General features: G+C 47.9%; 1 protein-coding gene across 8 annotated transcripts in view; it reads left to right on the forward strand.

The window, feature by feature from the left end:
• The window catches only part of PTK2B (protein tyrosine kinase 2 beta), a 117,787-nt gene that overhangs the window by 59,450 nt on the left and 39,640 nt on the right, over window positions 1-18,697 (forward strand). For all 8 annotated transcript variants that reach the window (XM_083432498.1, XM_083432500.1, XM_083432499.1 and 5 more), the window contains 8 exons: window positions 2,113-2,192; window positions 4,715-4,777; window positions 6,740-6,794; window positions 8,854-8,994; window positions 9,896-9,970; window positions 11,872-11,973; window positions 13,398-13,515; window positions 17,656-17,695. In XM_083432498.1, coding sequence (XP_083288624.1) covers window positions 2,113-2,192; window positions 4,715-4,777; window positions 6,740-6,794; window positions 8,854-8,994; window positions 9,896-9,970; window positions 11,872-11,973; window positions 13,398-13,515; window positions 17,656-17,695 — 674 coding nt within the window. The remainder of the gene's footprint in view (window positions 1-2,112; window positions 2,193-4,714; window positions 4,778-6,739; window positions 6,795-8,853; window positions 8,995-9,895; window positions 9,971-11,871; window positions 11,974-13,397; window positions 13,516-17,655; window positions 17,696-18,697) is intronic.

Consider the following 18,697-nt stretch of genomic DNA (forward strand, 5'->3'; position numbering starts at 1 on the left):
CATGGACAGCTGTGAGTCCAAAATGACTCCCAGGCTGCGCACCTGGTCCTTCAGGGGCACAGTTACCCCATTCAGGACCAGGAAGTGGATGGAGTGCAAGGATGGAAGTGAAACCAGGTGCTTCACGGCATGCCCTTTTCGGCACCCGAGAAGGGGAACCCCAAAAAGGGATTTCCCCACCCCCCTCCAGGCAAAGTAAAGCCCCTTTGCACAGTCCAAGCACACCTTGCACAGCGGAAATGTCTGCTATGTCGTGCCTGCGGCTGAAACCTCGCCCACGGCTGTCACTTTTCATATCACTCAGAATCCGTTAGCAGCCAGCGTTCCCCAACCTTGTGCCCTCCAGATGTTTTGGATTACAACTCCCATCAGCCCCAGCTGGGTAGTGGAAAACATCTGAACGGCACCAGGTTGGTGGAGGCTGCAGTACCCGAAGCAGCTGTTTCACCCTGCCTGTTCAGGAAACATTTTCTTCTTCATAACAATGGTGGCTCAGTGAGTAGTAAGAGCTTGGTTTGAAGCTGAACAGTCTCAGTCAGGGGTCAGCAAACTTTTTCAGCAGGGGGCCGGTCCGTAGCTGTCAACCGTCCCTTATTTGGCGGGAAGCTCCCTTATCCCAGCGCCGTGTCCCGCTGCTGTCCCTTATTGATGATGTCCCTTAAATTTCCCGGGTTTCAAAGGAAGCAGCTCCTCTCCCTCCCTCCTTGCCGGCCAGGGAGGAGGGAGGCTCCAACTGTGTTGCTTGGCTGCATTGTGCACCCAATAAGGAGCCTGAGAACGACTGGGGGGTGGAGCTTGCATGCCTTGTGCCGATCAAATCGGCCGCGTTGCCTGGGGACTCGCCTTTGCTCAGCGCTTCCCAGCGGAGAGGTGACGGTGGTTTTCCTTGCTGCATCCCCTTTGCCGGGTTGCTGCGCTGTGGGAACCACCGCGTGAGGCTTCGTTTGGCTGCTGGCTGGGCTTTCTGCCTTTGGCTCGGAGGGGCTCAGAAGTTGAACATACCAATGCCCTGAAAATCCCTTATTTTGGCTGCTGATCCTTTATTTTCAAGGCTGCTGGTCCCTTATTTTCAATTCTGTAAGTTGACAGCTATGGGCCAGTCCACTGTCCCTCAGACCTTGTGGGGGGGCCGGAGTATATTTTTTGGAGGGGAAATGAACGAATTCCTATGCCCCACAAATAACCCTGAGATGCATTTTAAATAAAAGCACACATTCTACTCATGTAAAAACATGCTGATTCCCGGACTGTCCGCGGGCCGGATTTAGAAGGCATTTGGGCCGGATCTGGGCCCCAGGCCTTAGGTTTTCCTACCCATGATCTCAGTGATGTGCTGGGTGCAAACCTCTTCACGATTTAGGCTCTAAGGTGTGAGGAAAGCTGCATCTGAGGGTTTTGCAAATTGCAAAGCTTCCCAGCTGGCCCTGAACTCCACCCTGCAGCCACGAGTTCCAGGTCTTGCCGTCTATATTCCCCACCCGCAAAGGAAGTTTGGTGTTGCAGAATTTCAGACAGTGTCTGGTGCACTGTGGGAAAGGGCATTTGTTGCCCTCGCCTCATATGCAGCAGGGCTGACACGACCAGAAGTGGGGCAAAGTTTATTCTTTGTTTTAAGGAGGTCAGGTGGGCGATCTCCAGGCTCCATGTAGATTCAGGCTGGACAATGGACAATTAATTTGTGGAATTCACTGTGTGGGTGGCTCTTTTGTTTAGATGCCAGTTTAGACAGAAGGGAATAATAATAATAATAATAATAATAATAATAATAATAATAATAATTTGTTATTTCTACCCCATCCATCTGGCTGGGTTTCCCCAGCCACTCTGGGCGGCTTCCAACAGATGGTTAAAAATACATTAAAACATCAGTCATTAAAAGCTTCCCTAAACAGGGCTGCCTTCAGATGTCTTCTAAAATTCAGATAGTTGTTTTTCTCTTTGACATCTGGTGGGAGGGCGTTCCACAGGGCGGGTGCCACCACCGAGAAGGCCCTCTGCCTGGTTCCCTGTACCTTTGCTACTCGCAGGGAGGGAACTACCAGAAGGTCCTCGGACCTGGACCTCAGTGACCGCCTCCTTAACTGGTCCTCTTCATATTTCTGCTTCTTCCAGCTCCGGAGCGAGTACATGCAGCTGTATGCCAGCAAAGTGAGTGAGGGCATGGCCCTTCAGCTGGGCTGCCTGGAGCTCAGGTAGGTGGGCTTGCTGGGGGGCGAGGGGGGGTTACACTGAGCGCATGAGCAGCCTGCCTGCCTGCCTGTGGGGTTACAACATCACAGAAAACTTGTCGCTCCTGCGAAAGCACTGACCTGTCCCCTACTCTGCAACGGAACTGGGCGAGCTAGAGGAAAGGAGCATTTCGTGTCTGCAGGAAGCTCCCAAAATCATGTGTGGGAGTTTGAGGGAACCCAAAAGAAAGTCAGAGAGGCCAAATAAGTCCAGGAGGGATGCAGCAGAAAGAAATTGGGCCTATTTAAGATTGAGTGTCGCCAAAGTGGTGCAGAGAATGATTCCCATGTGCCTCTCCAGAGCAATTTCAGAAGCAATGCTTGCAAATCCCAGTTATCCCAGTTGCTGTGGGGCATCTGGTCAGCCCCTGTGAGGACGGTTTCCTGGACTAGATGGGCCTCCTTTGGCCTGATCCAGCTAAAGGCTCTTCTTATGTTCTTATCACTGCTCTTCTTATGTTCTTATCACTGATTACACGGTGCTCTGTTCTCCTGTAAGCTTCTTCTTTGGCGATCCCTCGTAGCCGAGTAAGATTGTTTTCCATGAACACAGTCTTAACATTGAGTCCGTAAGTGGCTGCGGAGGCCAATTCTGGATCCACACATCCTTCCACAGTGGCGACATTGGTTTCCGGGCAGGAGTTGATCACGGTGTGGATTTGCCAAGCGTTCCTTCCTCTTAGCACGTTTCTCCCTTGCATCCTGAATTCGAGCGTCTTCAAATCCCATGACACCTTTGGTAAAGGCTGTTCTCCAACTGGAGCTCTCACAGGCCAGTGTTTCCCAATTGCTGGTGTTTATACTACATTTTTTTAGATTTGCCTTGAGAGAGTCTTTAAACCTCTTTTGTTGACACCAGCATTACGCTTTCCATTTTTAAGTTCGCAATAGAGTAGTTGCTTTGGAAGACGATCATCAGGCATCCACACAACATGTCCAGTCCAACGAAGTTGATGTTGAAGAATCATTGCTTCGACACTGGTGATCTTTGCTTCTTCCAGTACACATGTGGGGAGCCACAACATTATTCGGAAATGTGGGGAGCATGACACTCCTTTTCTTCTCCCAAGCATTGGAGACCCACGTTGCTCACCAGGGAGAATCTTCAGGAGTGCAACACCTTCTGGAAAGTTTGTGACCTTCAAAATTCACATGTCACAAAATTCATGGAAAACTCTCTTTTTTTCAGTGCCAAAATGTGAGCTTTCCCAGCATCTAGCTTGATTTTGGACATCTTCCATCTCAGTGCTCAAACCTTCCCATTGGGGCAGCCCATCCCTTGAAGACTCAGCCCAGGATTTTGATATTTACCGTTTGAGTGTTTTTTAAAAATTTAAATATGCGAATGACAAATTTGCATGTTTCATTTCTTGCTTAGATCTAACTTATTTTCCTTCCTGCAGGAAGCCCCATGTAGCAAACAGCAAAAAGCAAAACAAACAAAAACAAAAAACAAGGTTGTTTTGGGAAACGAGATAATTCAAAATATCTTTTTTTTATTATAAAATTTTATAAATTTTCCAATTATTTTTTAACAATCTCTATCAAGTATAATTAACAAAAGAAAAAGACAGATACAAGATTCCATTGCACCCTTAGACCTCCCTCCACCCTTTTCCATGGTTTCCACATTTAACATTTCTTGCTTCATATTTTATATCCTCTATATTTTCCATTTAACCCTTATATCTTAGGTCTCTGTTAGCTCACAAGTGTTCTTTAAGTCCTGTTAAAGAGCTCAGCTGTTTACAGTTGTCTTCCAAATGCAAGATAAATTTCTTCCAGTCTTTATTAAAACCTTGATCTTCCTGGATTCTGATTTTCCCAGACGTTTTTGCCATCTCAACATAGTCCCATCAGTTTCACTTGCCAATCCTCTCTGGTAGCGACCTTTCCACCCAGTGGCGTAGCGTGGGTTGTCAGCACCCGGGGCAAGGCAAGTAATTTGTGCCCCCTAACCCAGGGAAAGGCAAGTAATTTGCGCCCCCCCCCCCGCTGCACTGTCCCTCCCCCAGATAGTCCCTCGCTCTCTCTCCGCACCGCACCGCACGCCTGGCACCCTCCCCTCCACAGTGGGCGGCGACCCGGCGGCTCGGATCGGATTCGCACAGCCAGCACTGCAGTGAGAGTGAGTGAGCCAGGTAGGGGCAGAGAGCTGTGAGTGCGAGCGCCCCCCCCCCCATGTTGCTGCCGGTGCGGCCGGCCCCCCCTGCACCCCCCACGCTACGCCACTGTTTCCACCTTTCTATCTCTGGACCCACCAGTATTCTGGTGGCTGTCATTGCATCCAAAAGATCACAATGGGTTTTTGCAGTAGATTTGGAATTCTCCTGGATCACAGAAACCAAGGGAAGGGGAGGCTTGGCCTCAGGGCCATCAGCAGAGCGATCCCAGTTAATTATCCCTGCAGTCTGAACCCACCTGACTGATGCCACCTGCACGCTCCCCTCCTGTCTAATCTGGACCATCTCTCTCCCCATCCCCAGGAGGTTCTACAAGGACATGCCTCACAACGCTCTGGACAAGAAATCCAACTTCGAGTTCCTAGAGTAAGTAGACGACATTCTTACATGCGTGCAATTTCTCCTTGGGTCTCTTTGATTTTTTAGATACCAAGTCAAGCCCTTGGTGCATCTACTCTGCCCAATGCCAAGTAAGTCTGATAAATGTCGTTTGGAACGCTGGGCACCTTTCCAGTTTGATCTGGCCTTCCACAAATTGTAGTGCAGATCTTTTTTTGGTTGGAAGATCAAATAAGAAGAGTTTAAGAGCTTCTGAATGTTCTATGTCAAGCTTAGGGGTCTGCTCTTGTTGTCGCCATTTCATTTTTTGGTGTTCTGTTAGTGCCTGCTTGTTATTAACTGATAAACTGTGGACCTCTTTGGATAACTGGGTTATTTGAGAGGCAATACCTCTAATTTAGGGATGCGGGTGGCGCTGTGGGTTAAACCACAGAGCCTAGGACTTGCAGATCAGAAGGTCGGTGGTTCAAATCCCCACGACAGGATGAGCTCCCATTGCTCGGTCCCTGCTCTTGCCCACCTAGCAGTTCGAAAGCACGTCAAAGTGCAAGTAGACACATAGGTACCACTCTGGTGGGAAGGTAAACGGTGTTTCAGTGCGCTGCTCTGGTTCGCCAGAAGTGGCTTAGTCATGCTGGCCACATGACCAGGAAGCTGTATGCCGGCTCCCTCGGCCAGTAAAGTGAGATGAGCGCTACAACCCCAGAGTCGGGCACGACTGGACCTAATGGTCAGGGGTCCCTTTACCTTTTTACCTCTAATTAGTTGGAAGATATGCTCAACCGTTCTTGCAATTAGAGTTAATTGGGTGCTCTCCCTACTTGTTATTCTTTCGTCTCTTAGAGGCGCAGGATCAGCTTGGCATCTACTCTGTCTTGCCCACACTGACTGCCAGTGGCTGTAGGGCCGTCTTTACCTGGGGGTGCAAGGGGTGCAGGGCAGCCAGGCGCCAAATTATGGGGGGCGCCAAATGTATATCTACTGTATACCCATCGCTATCGATTGGCGGCAGTGAAAAGCAATGGAGCAAAAGTCCCTGGCCCCCTCTGATACTCTGTAGCACCAAAAAGAGTTGAGGGTGGATTTCATGCTCTTTATTCAACTCATAGTGGTGAGGAGGAATGGAAGTTCCCCCAGAATGTCTGCTTTATATACATTATTTACACAAGGGGCCCCACGTGATTGGCTAATTCCGGGATTCTCCTGTAGGCCAATCAGGTTGCAGATTCACTTCCACCTGGAGCTGGATTGGGGGGCTCCTGTGGACCAATCAGACTGCTGCATTCCGAATCCTATTCAACTCAGTACATAACGTATTTCCTTGGTGGCGAGAGATGTTGAGGGTGGCCTAGGGTGTGGTCGCCTTATGAGGAACGGCTAAGGGAGCTGGGCATGTTTAGCCTGGAGAAGAAGGGGTGATATGATAGCCATGTTCAAATATACAAAAGGATGTCACATAGAGGAGGGAGAAAGGTTGTTTTCTGCTGCTCCAGAGAAGCGGACACGGAGCAATGGATCCAAACGACAAGAAAGAAGATTCCACCTAAACATTAGGAAGAACTTCCTGACAGTAAGAGCTGTTCGACAGTGGAATTTGCTGCCAGGGAGTGTGGTGGAGTCTCCTTCTTTGGAGGTCTTTAAGCAGAGGCTTGACAACCATATGTCAGGAGTGCTCTGATGGTGTTTCCTGCTTGGCAGGGGGTTGGACTCGATGGCCCTTGTGGTCTCTTCCAACTCTATGATTCTATGGTTGTCTTTGGTTGGCTGTAGTAAAATATGTTTTTTGTGTGTGAGTGGGGTATGTGTATGTTTTTGGGTCAGGTTAGCCTTATTGATTCGTATGCTGTCGGCGGATTCTTGTTGTTGTCTTGTTGGGCTGTGTATGTGATAAAGAGGAACCATACTGGGGTGAAGGCGTCTTCTTCTATTTGTTGCCTCAAATGCATTTCAAGGGAATATGAAAAGCCCTCTCTGCTTTCTCTTTCCCAGGAAGGAAGTGGGTCTCGATCTGTTCTTCCCAAGGCAGATGCAGGAGAATCTGAAGGTGAGACATACCTTGGATGTCAAAAATGTTCACAGACTCATTGGAAAGGGCCCTGAGGCTCATCCAGTCCAAGACATCTCAGCCAAAGCATCCATGGCAGATGGCCAGCCAACCTCTGCTTCAAAACCTCCAAGGAAGGACAGCCCTCAATCTCCCAAGTGTCTGAGATGCATATTAGCTTTTGGGGGTCTAAGCGGAGAAGAAAGCCCTTGTGAGATGTTGCATTCTCTTAGTCTCCTCAAGCTTCATGGTGGCTTCACATTTCACCCAGCCTTTGCCAAACGGGTACCTTCCAGAAGTTTGGGACTACGTCAGCCCCTACCAACACAGCTACTGTGCTGCCCATAGGTTACTGAGCCAAGTTCTTGCCTAAAATTACAAGGCCCTTAACAACTTGAGTGCAGGATACCTTAGGGACCACCTGACACCTTAGATCCCAGCCCAGAGCCTAGGGCTTGCTGATCAGGAGGTCGGCGGTCCGAATCCCCGCGACGGGGTGAGCTCCCATTGCTTGGTCCCTGCTCCTGCCAACCTAGCAGTTCGAAAGCACGTCAAAAGTGCAAGTAGATAAATAGGTACCACTCCAGCGGGAAGGTAAATGGCGTTTCCGTGCGCTGCTCTGGTTCGCCAGAAGTGGCTTAGTCATGCTGGCCCCATGACCTGGAAAAACTGTCTGTGGACAAATGCTGGCTCCCTTGGCCAGTAAAGCGAGATGAGTGCCACAACCCCAGAGTCGTCCACGACTGGACCTAACGGTCAGGGGTCCCTTTACCTTTACCTGCTAGTGGTCTCTATGTGGCCCCCTCCCTGTTGAACATCTGGTACCCAATGAGGAAGACCTTTTCATTTTGGCAGGCTTGTTCCAATTTTCTGAATTTAGGTTTGGTTAGTTTTTTTGAGATTTTTAAAAAACATGTACAGTGGTACCTCTGGTTGCGAACGGGATCTGTTCCAGAGCCCCATTCGCAACATGAAAGGAACGCAACCCGCGTCTGCGCATGCGCAGGTTGCAATTTGCTGCTTCTGTGCATGCGCATGATGCCATTTTGTGCACATGCGCAAGTGGCGAAACCCGGAAGTAACCCTTTCTGATACTTCCGGGTCGCCGCAGGACACAACCTGAAAAAACGTAACATGAAGCAAACGTAACAAGAGGTATGACTGTATTTATTTATAGCATAACAAAAGTATAGTAACAGATGCCATATACAATAAAATCTAGAACTGAATGTATAGGAACAGATTTCCATACCAGGGTCAAAAATATCAAAAATAAAAAAATAATAATATTAATATAAATTAATATCACATGGTTCTGGGTAATGCAAACAGGTTTACATTATCCTGTATGTTATTATTCCAGTACATGATGATAATAATAAAAACAACCCTCAATTTCTCGATAAAGACACTATCTTGTGGTCTGCCCTCTCTGGTTCTTACCGTATACATAAGCTTCACTGTGCATGCTATGTGATCCATTCTCTCAGGGATGATGTCCTCTTTTTTCTCCCAGTTTTGACAAATAACTCTGGCAGCGGCTAAGAAGCACCACAATAATCCTGTCCTCTGTTAGTGCCGTTTCTTTGACTTAGGAAAATTAGAAGGTTTTCACAGTTAGTTTTAACAGGCTTCACCTTTCCTGTATCTCCTTTGCAACCGGATTGTAGGCTGCTTAGAAACCATGGAACGAACTGGTGCAGAGATCTTGAAAAAGAAGAATATTTATCAAAACAACAAACCGTTCTAAATTGTAATTATTAATTTTCGGGACTTCCCATAGTCTGGACCTTGAAGCATATCTCCAAATCTCAATCCTGCCTCTCGTCGTTATTTCCAAATCTCAATTTTTCACACTCTAAAATTCTTTGTCTCTGGCTCTGCAGTTCTCAATCATGTCAGAAATCATATAATTTATCTTTTTTTATTTTAGCTTTTCGTTTTTATTGGATTATGATTTTATGTGTTAATTGGATGTTTTTTATTGGAAAATTAATGAAAACGATTTAACCAAACAACAACAACAAACCGTTCTCCTCCTCTGCTTTGCTCCCCGCAGCCCAAGCAGTTCCGCAAGATGATCCAGCAGACTTTCCAGCAGTACGCCCTCCTGCGGGAAGACGAGTGCATCTTGAAGTTCCTCAGCACTCTGTCCACTATCGCCAACATTGACCAGGAGAGCTACCGCTGCGACCTGATTGTGAGTGTCCAGTTCCCTCTTCTCACCTTCCTTCAAGCCGGGCTATGGCTCTGTTTTCTCCCCATGTGTCTTGAAATATACTCGGAGTTGAGAGTGGATTTCCTGCTCTTTATTCAGCTCATAGTAGTGAGGAGGAATGGAAGTTCCCCCAGAATGTCTGCTTTATATACATTATTTACACAGTGGGCCCCACGTGATTGGCTAATTCTGGGATTCTCCTGTAGGCCAATCAGGTTGCGGATTCACTTCTACCTGGAGCTAGATTGGGTGGCTCCTGTGGACCAATCAGACTGCTGCATTCTGAATCCTATTGTTCTAGAACCAATCAGACTGCTGCATTTTGGAACCTATTCAACTCAGTACATAACATGTCTCAAATCACATTTGCTCATTGTATCAGTGCAGTTGGATCGGCAAGTCCTGAGGTTTAACCCACAGCACCACCAGCGTCCCATAGTAGCACCTTAGAGACCAACTAAACTTAGATGGTCTCTAAGGTGCTACTGGAAGGAATTTTTTATTTTGTTTCGACTACGGCAGACCAACACGGCTACCTACCTGTAACTAGGGTATGACAACTTAGAATTACAAAAAATATTGTTTTTCGGACTAGTCTCATGATGGTGAACATACCTTGTTTTTGTACTATAGTTACCAGCTTTTTTCCTTTCTTTTTTACTTTTGTTATAAATGTGTTTACCAAAAAAAATAATGTGAAGAATTCACGTGCAAAAACCGATCGTTAATGTCCCAGATTTCTAAACCTAACAGAACTGTCGAAGGGAATTATGGGAGTCTGAACCCAGATTCCATTTCGTTATCAATGGGGGACACTTGACCAGGGTTCGTGAGCATCAGGAGAGCACCCCATAATGACTTCCCTCTCTTTTCCTTTTTCCAGCAAGGATGGAGCATCACAGTAGACCTGGTGATCGGGCCAAAGGGCATCCGGCAAATGACCAGCAAAGAAGCAAAGGTAAGGCATTTGAGAGCCAGTGTGGTGTAGTGGTTAAGAGCGGTGGACTCGTAATCTGGGGAACCGGGTTCGATTCCCCACTCCTCCACATGCAGCTGCTGGGTGACCTTGGGCCAATCACACTTCTCTGAAGTCTCTCAGCCCCACTCACCTCACAGAGTGTTTGTTGTGGGGGAGGAAGGGAAAGGAGAATGTGAGCCGCTTTGAGACTCCTTCGGGTAGTGATAAAGCGGGATATCAAATCCAAACTCTTCTTCTTCCATAAATGCAAGGCGTTTTCACGCACTCTTCAGCATCCCTGTGTGATGCTTCTTTGTGGCTTTGCTTTGTGGCCTGGCTCCGTGAGAGTCAGAATGCATGCTATAAATCAGGCATAGGCAAACTCGGCCCTCCAGATGTTTTGGGACTACAATTCCCATCATCCCTGACCACTGGTCCTGATAGCTAGGGATGATGGGAATTAAATGAAAGAAAGAAAAGAAGAAAGGAAAAGAAAAAGAAAAAGAATGCATGCTATATGTGACTAGCCTCCAGCAGCACAGATGTGGAAAGCCTGCCTCATTTACCTGACAGGACCTCAGGTCTTGCAATGGCACCCCTAAGTCATACCCCTGTTGAAATCAGCAGATGTTAAGTTATTAACTGATTTGAATGAGTCTTCTCTGCATGTGCCTTAGTCAACACGGGTGGTGCTGTGGTCTAAACCACTGAGCCTCTTGCGCTTGCCAATCGGAAGGTAGGCAGCTCGAATCCCCGCAACGGAGTGAGCTCCCGTTTCTGTTTCCCAGCTCCTAGCAGTTCAAAAGCACACTGGTGCAAGTAAATAAATAGGTACCACTGCGGCGGGAAGATAAACAGCGTTTCTGTGCGCTCTGGTTTCTGTCTGTGTTCTGTTGCGCCAGAAGCAGTTTAGTTCTGCTGGCCACATGACCCGGAAAACTGTCTGTGGACAAACGCCGTTCCCACGGCCTGAAAGTGAGATGAGTGCAGCAACCCCATAATAGCCTTCGACTTGATGTAACCGTCCAGGGGTCCTTGACCTCTTACCTTAAGTTAAAAACAGATTTGAATGAGTCTTCTCTGAGTGTGCCTTAGTCGGATACAACCCACTGCATTCCCCTGAGGCTTGATGGAAGTAGAAACTGTCTCTCATGTCTTGTTACACTACCGTTTCTACTGGGATATACGTTCGGTATTTATCACTCCTGTTATACAAAAATCTCCAAATGGGTCCGAACTTCAATGTCTAAAACTCCTGGTAGAGGACAAGAATCTAGAGATCATGCTCAGGGTGGCCAAATTCTGTGTGAAAAACTTAGGGAACAAGCTGTACCACCAAAACGATTAAGGTTTTAAATGATAATTTTAGGTTATATTTTAGTGATCAAGATTGAATATGTATTTTTTAACTGCCACTATATCTGAATTGTCTCTGTTATACCCAATAGCAATTCAATGTATTCCGGTTGTGTTTTATGATTTTCCTGATATTGTAAGTGAGCTGGAACTGGTCTGTGACAGTAATAATAAAATTCTATTCTAACCCACTGCATTTGACCCAGCAGATTGGCTTCTGCCAGAGGAAAGAGATAGCGAACAAAACACATTGTCAAGTACTCTGTGTGGGTTGATTTTGGGCCTTCACCGCAGAGCCTAAGGCTATCATACTGCGCCCACTTTTACCTGGGAGTAAGCACCTGCGAATGCAGCAGGACTTTGTAGACATATGTAGGACGCACAGTGAATTTTCATCTGCAGGATTTAGAAGCGAGGATGGGTGGGCATGAGTCAGGGTGCCGATGTTCTGCCAGGCTCATCCTTTGCACAGCGCCCACCCACCCAGACTTCATTGATCGCTGTTGCAAATGAAAACTCCTTTGTTTGTTTATGACTCACTGCAGCCCACCTGCCTGGCCGAGTTCAAGCACATCAAATCCATAAAGTGTTCAGCCGCAGAGGAAGGAAAAGCTCTCTTGCAGCTGGGGCTTACGGGGAACCCCCAGGTAAGAAGGAAGGAGGAGGCATTGGGGAAATAATGCGGAAATTCATTATATATGGGGAAATGGCTTGCGGGGGTGGAGGAAAATGTATTTGGCAAATGTGCTGGCGAAACTGGATCCATGGAGCAATGGATCCAAACTACAAGAAAGAAGATTCCACCTAAACATTAGGAAGAACTTCCTGACAGTAAGAGCTGTTTGACAGTGGAATTTGCTGCCAAGGAGTGTGGTGGAGTCTCCTTCTTTGGAGGTCTTTAAGCAGAGGCTTGACAACCATATGTCCGGAGTGCTCTGATGGTGTTTCCTGCTTGGCAGGGGGTTGGACTCGATGGCCCTTGTGGTCTCTTCCAACTCTATGATTCTATGATTCTATGAAATAGGTACTGAAATACTACTGGTGAATTTTGTAGGATTTTAACAACAACAACAACAACAACAAGAATAATTCATTTATTCACCAGCCACTCTGTGTGGCTCCCAACAGAATTAAAAGCACAAGAAAACATCAGACATTAAAAACTGTTGTGGAAATGTGGCACGACAAATGTGTTCGGCCCAGACACTGAGGTCAAGCGCCAAGGGCCTCCTGGCAGTTCCCTTGCTTTGAGAAGCCAAGTTACAGTGGTACCTCTGGATACGAACAGGATCCGTTCCGGAGCCCCATTCGCATCCAGAAGCAAACGTAACTAGTGATGGCACGTCTGCTCGCACACACATGCATGTCGCTTTTCGCCGCTACTGCACATGCACATAACATCATTTTGAGCGTCTGCGCATGCGTGAGCGGCGAAACCCGGAAGTAACGCACTCCTTTACTTCCGGGTTGCCGCGGAGCGCAACTTGAACATGCTCAACATGAAGCATATTCAACCCGAGGTATGACTGTACAGGGAATCAGGCAGAGGGCCTTCTCGGTGGTGGCGCCTGCCCTGTGGCATGCCCTCCCATCAGATGTCAAAGAGAAAAACAACTACCAGACTTTTAGAAGACATCTGAAGGCAGCCCTGTTTAGGGAAGCTTTTAATGTTTAATAGGTTATTGTATTTTAGTCTTTTGTTGGAAGCCGCCCAGAGTGGCTGCGGAAACCCAGCCAGATGGGCAGGGTATAAATAATAAATTATTATTATTATTATTATTATTATTATTATTATTATTATTATGACAACAAAAATGGAAGGATAAGAAAGTGAGGATGACAACATGGGCAGATGTGTCCTTATCTACCTCTCTCTGTTCAAGGAGAGAGATTGAGTTGGGCAATCTGGTGCCCTCTAGCAGTTGCTGGTGTAAAACTCCCACAATTCCTGATTATAAACCATGCCTGGTGCTGGCACTGATCTAGAAAGCTCTAGCCGCAGTCCATGGTCTCTTTAGTCTTCTCCCCCAGGCTGACAAACAGACATCCTCTCCCTTTTTTTGCTTTGCAGTCCTTGGCGATCAAAACAGCCTCTCTTGCCGAGGCAGAAAACATGGCGGACTTGATCGATGGCTACTGCAGGCTGCAGGGGGGTTTGGACACCTCTCTCATCGTCCGTCCCAACAGAGGTGAGAAAGCAACTCCTTGAGCCCGGCCAAGCCTTACCACCTTCACCCGAGGCCCTTCTCCAGGTCCCACCACCATCTGAGGTTGGGCAGTGTGTGTGTGTGTGGAGACGGAGTCTTCTTGGCTGTGACACCTAGTGGGTGGAACGCTCTTGCCAGCCAAGCCTTGCCCAGTGCCCACTCTGAGATGTTTCTAGTTGCGTGTCGAGACCCCGCAACCACCCCCTCACAAAGAATAAGACACCAGGACACAGATATTAGGTTAATATTACTGGGCAAATTTTGGCCACAAGTTTATTGATTACAGACAGTGAGCGGTATTGGCTTAGTTTATAGCAGCAAGCCAAGAGGAAATCTTCCGGCTCACGCCAGTGTTTAAATTGTTCCCGGCCACGACCCCCAGCCACCAGATTGGCTGGACGTGGCCAGGATCCCCTGGGCAACGGGGGACTTTGCCCCCTCCCCGCCTCCAGAGGAGAGGTGGTGGCCACGCAGTCCACCGCACCTCCTCCCCGCAGGTAAGTGGAGCGGATTTCCAGATGACCTGTGCTTGCCTCCAGGTGCAGCCCTGATCCGGATTTGTTTGCACAAAATTTGCACTTGACAGATTAGACAACGTCACCATCTAGTGACCCAAATGTCCTATGGCAAAAGAAATTTGCACTGGAAAGTGCAGGATAGCAACCGCCAGGTGGCAGTGTCGTTGCAAAAATGTTGGATGAACAATTCCTGCTTGATCTGAAAGCTCCCTTTTTATCTGCCCAGATATTCCAACATCACACACAGCCGGCTTTGATTGCCTTCTTGTGGTCCATCTGGTTTACTCAGCGGAGACCCTGCTGAATTTTATTGTATTGCTTTGTTCTTATACCCGCCTGCCCTCCTGTGAGGAAATGCTGGAGGGTAGTCGATAAATCCCCTAAATAAATAAACCTTCAGTGAACATGCAGCCGGCAGTGACTCCCCAGTGAAGAAAGGTCCTAAAGCATTTGGGACTTTTTAACTTAAGAGGAAAGGGAAGAAAGAGGCGACGTGGTAGAAGTTTATAAAATTGAGCGTGGCGTGGAGAAAGCAGACAATCTTTCCCTCCTTCCGCATAACACTAAAACTCGTGGATATTCAGTGAAGCTGAATGTTGGATGATGCAGGACAGATCAAAGGAAGCCCTGCTTCACGCAGCATGTAGTTAGACTATGGAACTCCCTGCCACCGGAGGCAGTGATGGCCACCAACCTAGATAGCTGTAAAAGAGGATTGTGCGCCGAGGTCCCCGAGCCCCCCACAATAACTCACACCACACACATCAATTTTTGTTTTTGGCATGAATTTGGCCACAACGTTATTTAAATACACACACATGAGTGGTTGCTTAGGCATTGGTTACGACTATCTGTCCTTGCCCCAGGGACAGAACTGACTTCCGGATTCCAGCGGAAGCCAGTCAGGGAGAACCATATTGGGGAGAAATGAAGCTGGGCATCAGTCCCTCACTTCTCACCCTCAACCCCCCCGGGGGCTTGCACGGCCCAAGTCCAATGCCAGGGACTAGGACGAAAGGATGGCAAGCCCCTGGATTCCTTTAACGGAATTCCCTATGCAGCACCACCATTGGAGGGGTAGGCACTTACCCCTCCACCAACTAATTTTAACCAATGCCTAACCTTACAAGTTGTGACGATTTGCTACGCAGTAGGCAGAAACCAAATGGCAACAGCCAATCAGCCAAATTTTGATGGGATTTTGATGGGAAGATAAGGTTAAAATAGATTAAGATAATTAAACAATAGTAAGCAGTGAAAGATGGAAAGGATTTGCTGATTCAATTATTAACTGGAATACAAAAAAGGGAGGTGGGAGGAGGTCGAGGAAATAAGTCATTGAAGGATAGAGATGTGAAAAATGGATGTGTTTTTAAATGTTTTTGTTTTTTCTCTAGTTGTGTGTCGGTATTGTCTTCTTTTTTGCTTTTATTTTTGATGTATTTCTTAATTTTTTTATTATTTTCTCTTTTTTATATATATACTGTGTTTTTTCTTTTTTCTTTTTTTTTCTGTAATTATAAAACTTTTAATAAATATCATTTTATTAAAAATAAAAATAAAAATAGGGATTAACTATTCCTCCTCAGCATCCTGTTGGAACTCCCCCACCCCACCTCCCCCCAAAATGCTTGCATTGTGAGGAAAGCTCCCCTCCTATGCCTATGGGCAATGGCAGGCTCAATGGAACTGCCATGTTCAGGGGGAGTCTATCTCTTAATATTGGCTGGTTCGCGACCGCCCCAGGTGGAAATAATGACACATGACACAATTATTAAGGTTAATGGTTAAATAAGGCCACAGGTTTATTGGTTACAGGTGATGAGTGGTATTGGCTTAGGCATTGGTCCTAACCGACTATATCCGACTCCAGCCCGTCTGCTTGAAGTCTGGGAAGGGTTAACCACCAGTAGGGGGAGTCCTGCTGATGCACATCAACTAGGAACTCCCCCGGGGTCACCGCTAGGGGGTGTGCCTTAGGCCCTCACCTCCCCAGGCTTCGGACAGGGCCACGCCCCCCGGAATCCTTTATTGGACTACCCTTCAATATGTGGGGCAGGTGATGGCGCTACCTCCCCTCTTCCATCTACAGAGCAATACCAATGCCTAACCCCCAATACCCAGAAAGTGGTGATGATTTGCTATGAGGTAGGCGAAACCCAAATGGCTGGTGCCAAGGAACGAAAACCTTATAGGGCGGGAGGGTGGGAAACAGGAACAGCTGGTAGGCGGCAAAAGAGGGAGATCCCCGGCCGTGCCTGCATTAAATAGGGCAGGCCATGCCCCCCAAGCCAGCTGATTGGCTGGCCAGGGGGTGACGTGGCCGGGGATTCCCCCAATCATACGGGGGCTGGGCTCCAGCCACCATGCGCATGGTGGGGTCGTGAAGCCCGCAACTCCACCTCCTCCGAAGGGCAGAAATGGCTTTATCAGATAATGGGCAAGCGCACACTGTGTTTCGTCAATGCTCATGGTCCCTCATGGAACATGTGCAGAGGAAGGTGACTGAGATGATCAAGGGTCTGGAAGCCAAGCCATATGGGGAACGGTTGAAGGAGCTGGGTATTTTTAGCCTGGAAAAGAGGAGACTGTGAGGAGATACAAGAGCCATCTTCACAAAGCTTAAGAGCTGTCATGTGGAAGAGGGAGCCAGCTTGGTTTTTTGCTGCTCTGGAGGGTAGGACTCGAACCCATGGCTTCCAGTGACAAGAAGGGAGATTCCCACTAAACATCAGGAAGGACTTTCTGACAATAAGAGCTGTTCAGCAATGGAACAGTCTCCCATGAGAGGTGGTGGGCTCTCCTTCCTAGGAGGTTTTTAAGCAGAGGTTGGGTGGCCATCTACCATGGATTCTTGAGCTGTGATTCCTGTCTTAGAGGGGGTTGGAATAGATGACCCGCGGGGGCCCTTCCAACGCTACGATTCTATATCAGTAAGAAGGTGGGCTGGTGTCATCAGGCCATGAATGCTTCCAGGAGGGGGTGCAATTGACTGTTCCAGAATCCAGATTAGATATGCTTCCTGTTTGTTTGGTGGGGTGGACAATGGGACGAAGCAAACAAACACCTGGGAGAAGAATGGGATGGAATAAAGGAAATCTACTAGCCCCTGGTGATTTGGAGGCAAGAAAAGAAGCAAGTGAACCCATCTGTCAGCAGCAGATGGGGAGGCTGAGTCCAAGCTTTGAGTTTCGCATGTGGGATACTGCCAGGGAGACAAAGTCCATCATGACTCCACGTCGTCTCCGGACGTTCATTGATCTCCCGTAGACACGCAGTATCAGCAATTAGCGACACGAGCTCCAGAAATAGCTTGCCACATTCCAGAGCCGGTGCACGCTCTATCAGCAGATAATGCACAGCGAAAGATGCACGCAGGAGAGCATTATTTACAAGTTTATTTCTGCGTTGATCAGAACAAAGAAAAACATGACTGCCTGCTTCAATGTTCCGGCACCGAGAGACGAAAGCAAAGACACAACAGAAACATCCTGTGAAACAGGAAATACGCAGGCTGTGACACAAACATCCTGCTCCCTTTTAAGGTGGAATGGAAATATCCTAACACTCTCTTGATGTTCCTTTCCCTCTTCTTTCTCCACAGAGAACGATAAGCGGATCAGCCTGCCGCAGGTCCCAGTACAGTAAGTATGAATCCCTTTAACTTATGGTTACCAATTTTTTTCCCCCAAGGAATCCGGGGACACTTTCTCTTTACTCTTTCTTTTTTCTCTCTCCTTTTTTTTGAATTTCAAGCTTTATTATTTTGGGAAAGAGTTGCCCAGAGTTCTTGACCTTTTTGGAACCCCAAAGTTGTGGGGCGCACACCTCGACACCAGGCAGACAGAGAAGCCCATCATAGCCTTCAACTTTCCCTTTTCTTGCTAGGAATCCATAAGGGAATTTCCCTTAAGAAAGGGGGAAGTTGACAGCTATGAGGCCCATCTAGGTAAAGGTAAAGGGACCCCTGACCATTAGGTCCAGTCGTGACCGACTCTGGGGTTGCGGCGCTCATCTCACTTTATTGGTCGAGGGAGCCGGCGTACAGCTTCCGGGTCATGTGACCAGCAGGACTAAGCCGCTTCTGGTGAACCAGAGCAGTGCACGGAAACGCCATTTACCTTCCCGCTGGAGCGGTACCTATTTTTCTACTTGCACTTTGATGTGCTTTCGAACTGCTAGGTTGGCAGGAGCAGGAACCGAGCAACGGGAGCTCACCCTGTTGCGGGGATTCGAACTGCCGACCTTCTGATCGGCAAGCCCTAGGCTCTGTGGTTTAACGCACAGCGCCACCCACATCCCTATGAAGCCCATCTACAAACAAAATGCCAAAAAAAAGAGAGGTGGGGGGCGGTGAAGAGGGATTGAGTAATGGCGCTCGCTGGTCTGGGGAAAACATGCATTAAAACACACACACAAGGCAGCCAAGTGGCTCAGAGCCTGTTGTAGTGACGCGGGCTTTTCTGCTGTGGGCAGCTCTGCGTGAGTTCGGGGTGAGCGTTGATCGAGGAAGCAAGCCAGAAGGAAGCTTTTCAGCCGTGGCCCCGACTTGGTGGAATGCTCTGTCACAAGAGACTAGGGCCCTGCAGGACTTGACATCTTTCCGCAGGGCCTGCAAGACAGAGCTGTTCCGCCTGGCCTTTGGT

Source organism: Podarcis tiliguerta, assembly GCF_965153285.1.
Source record: "Podarcis tiliguerta genome assembly, chromosome: 3".
Taxonomy (NCBI): domain Eukaryota; kingdom Metazoa; phylum Chordata; class Lepidosauria; order Squamata; family Lacertidae; genus Podarcis; species Podarcis tiliguerta.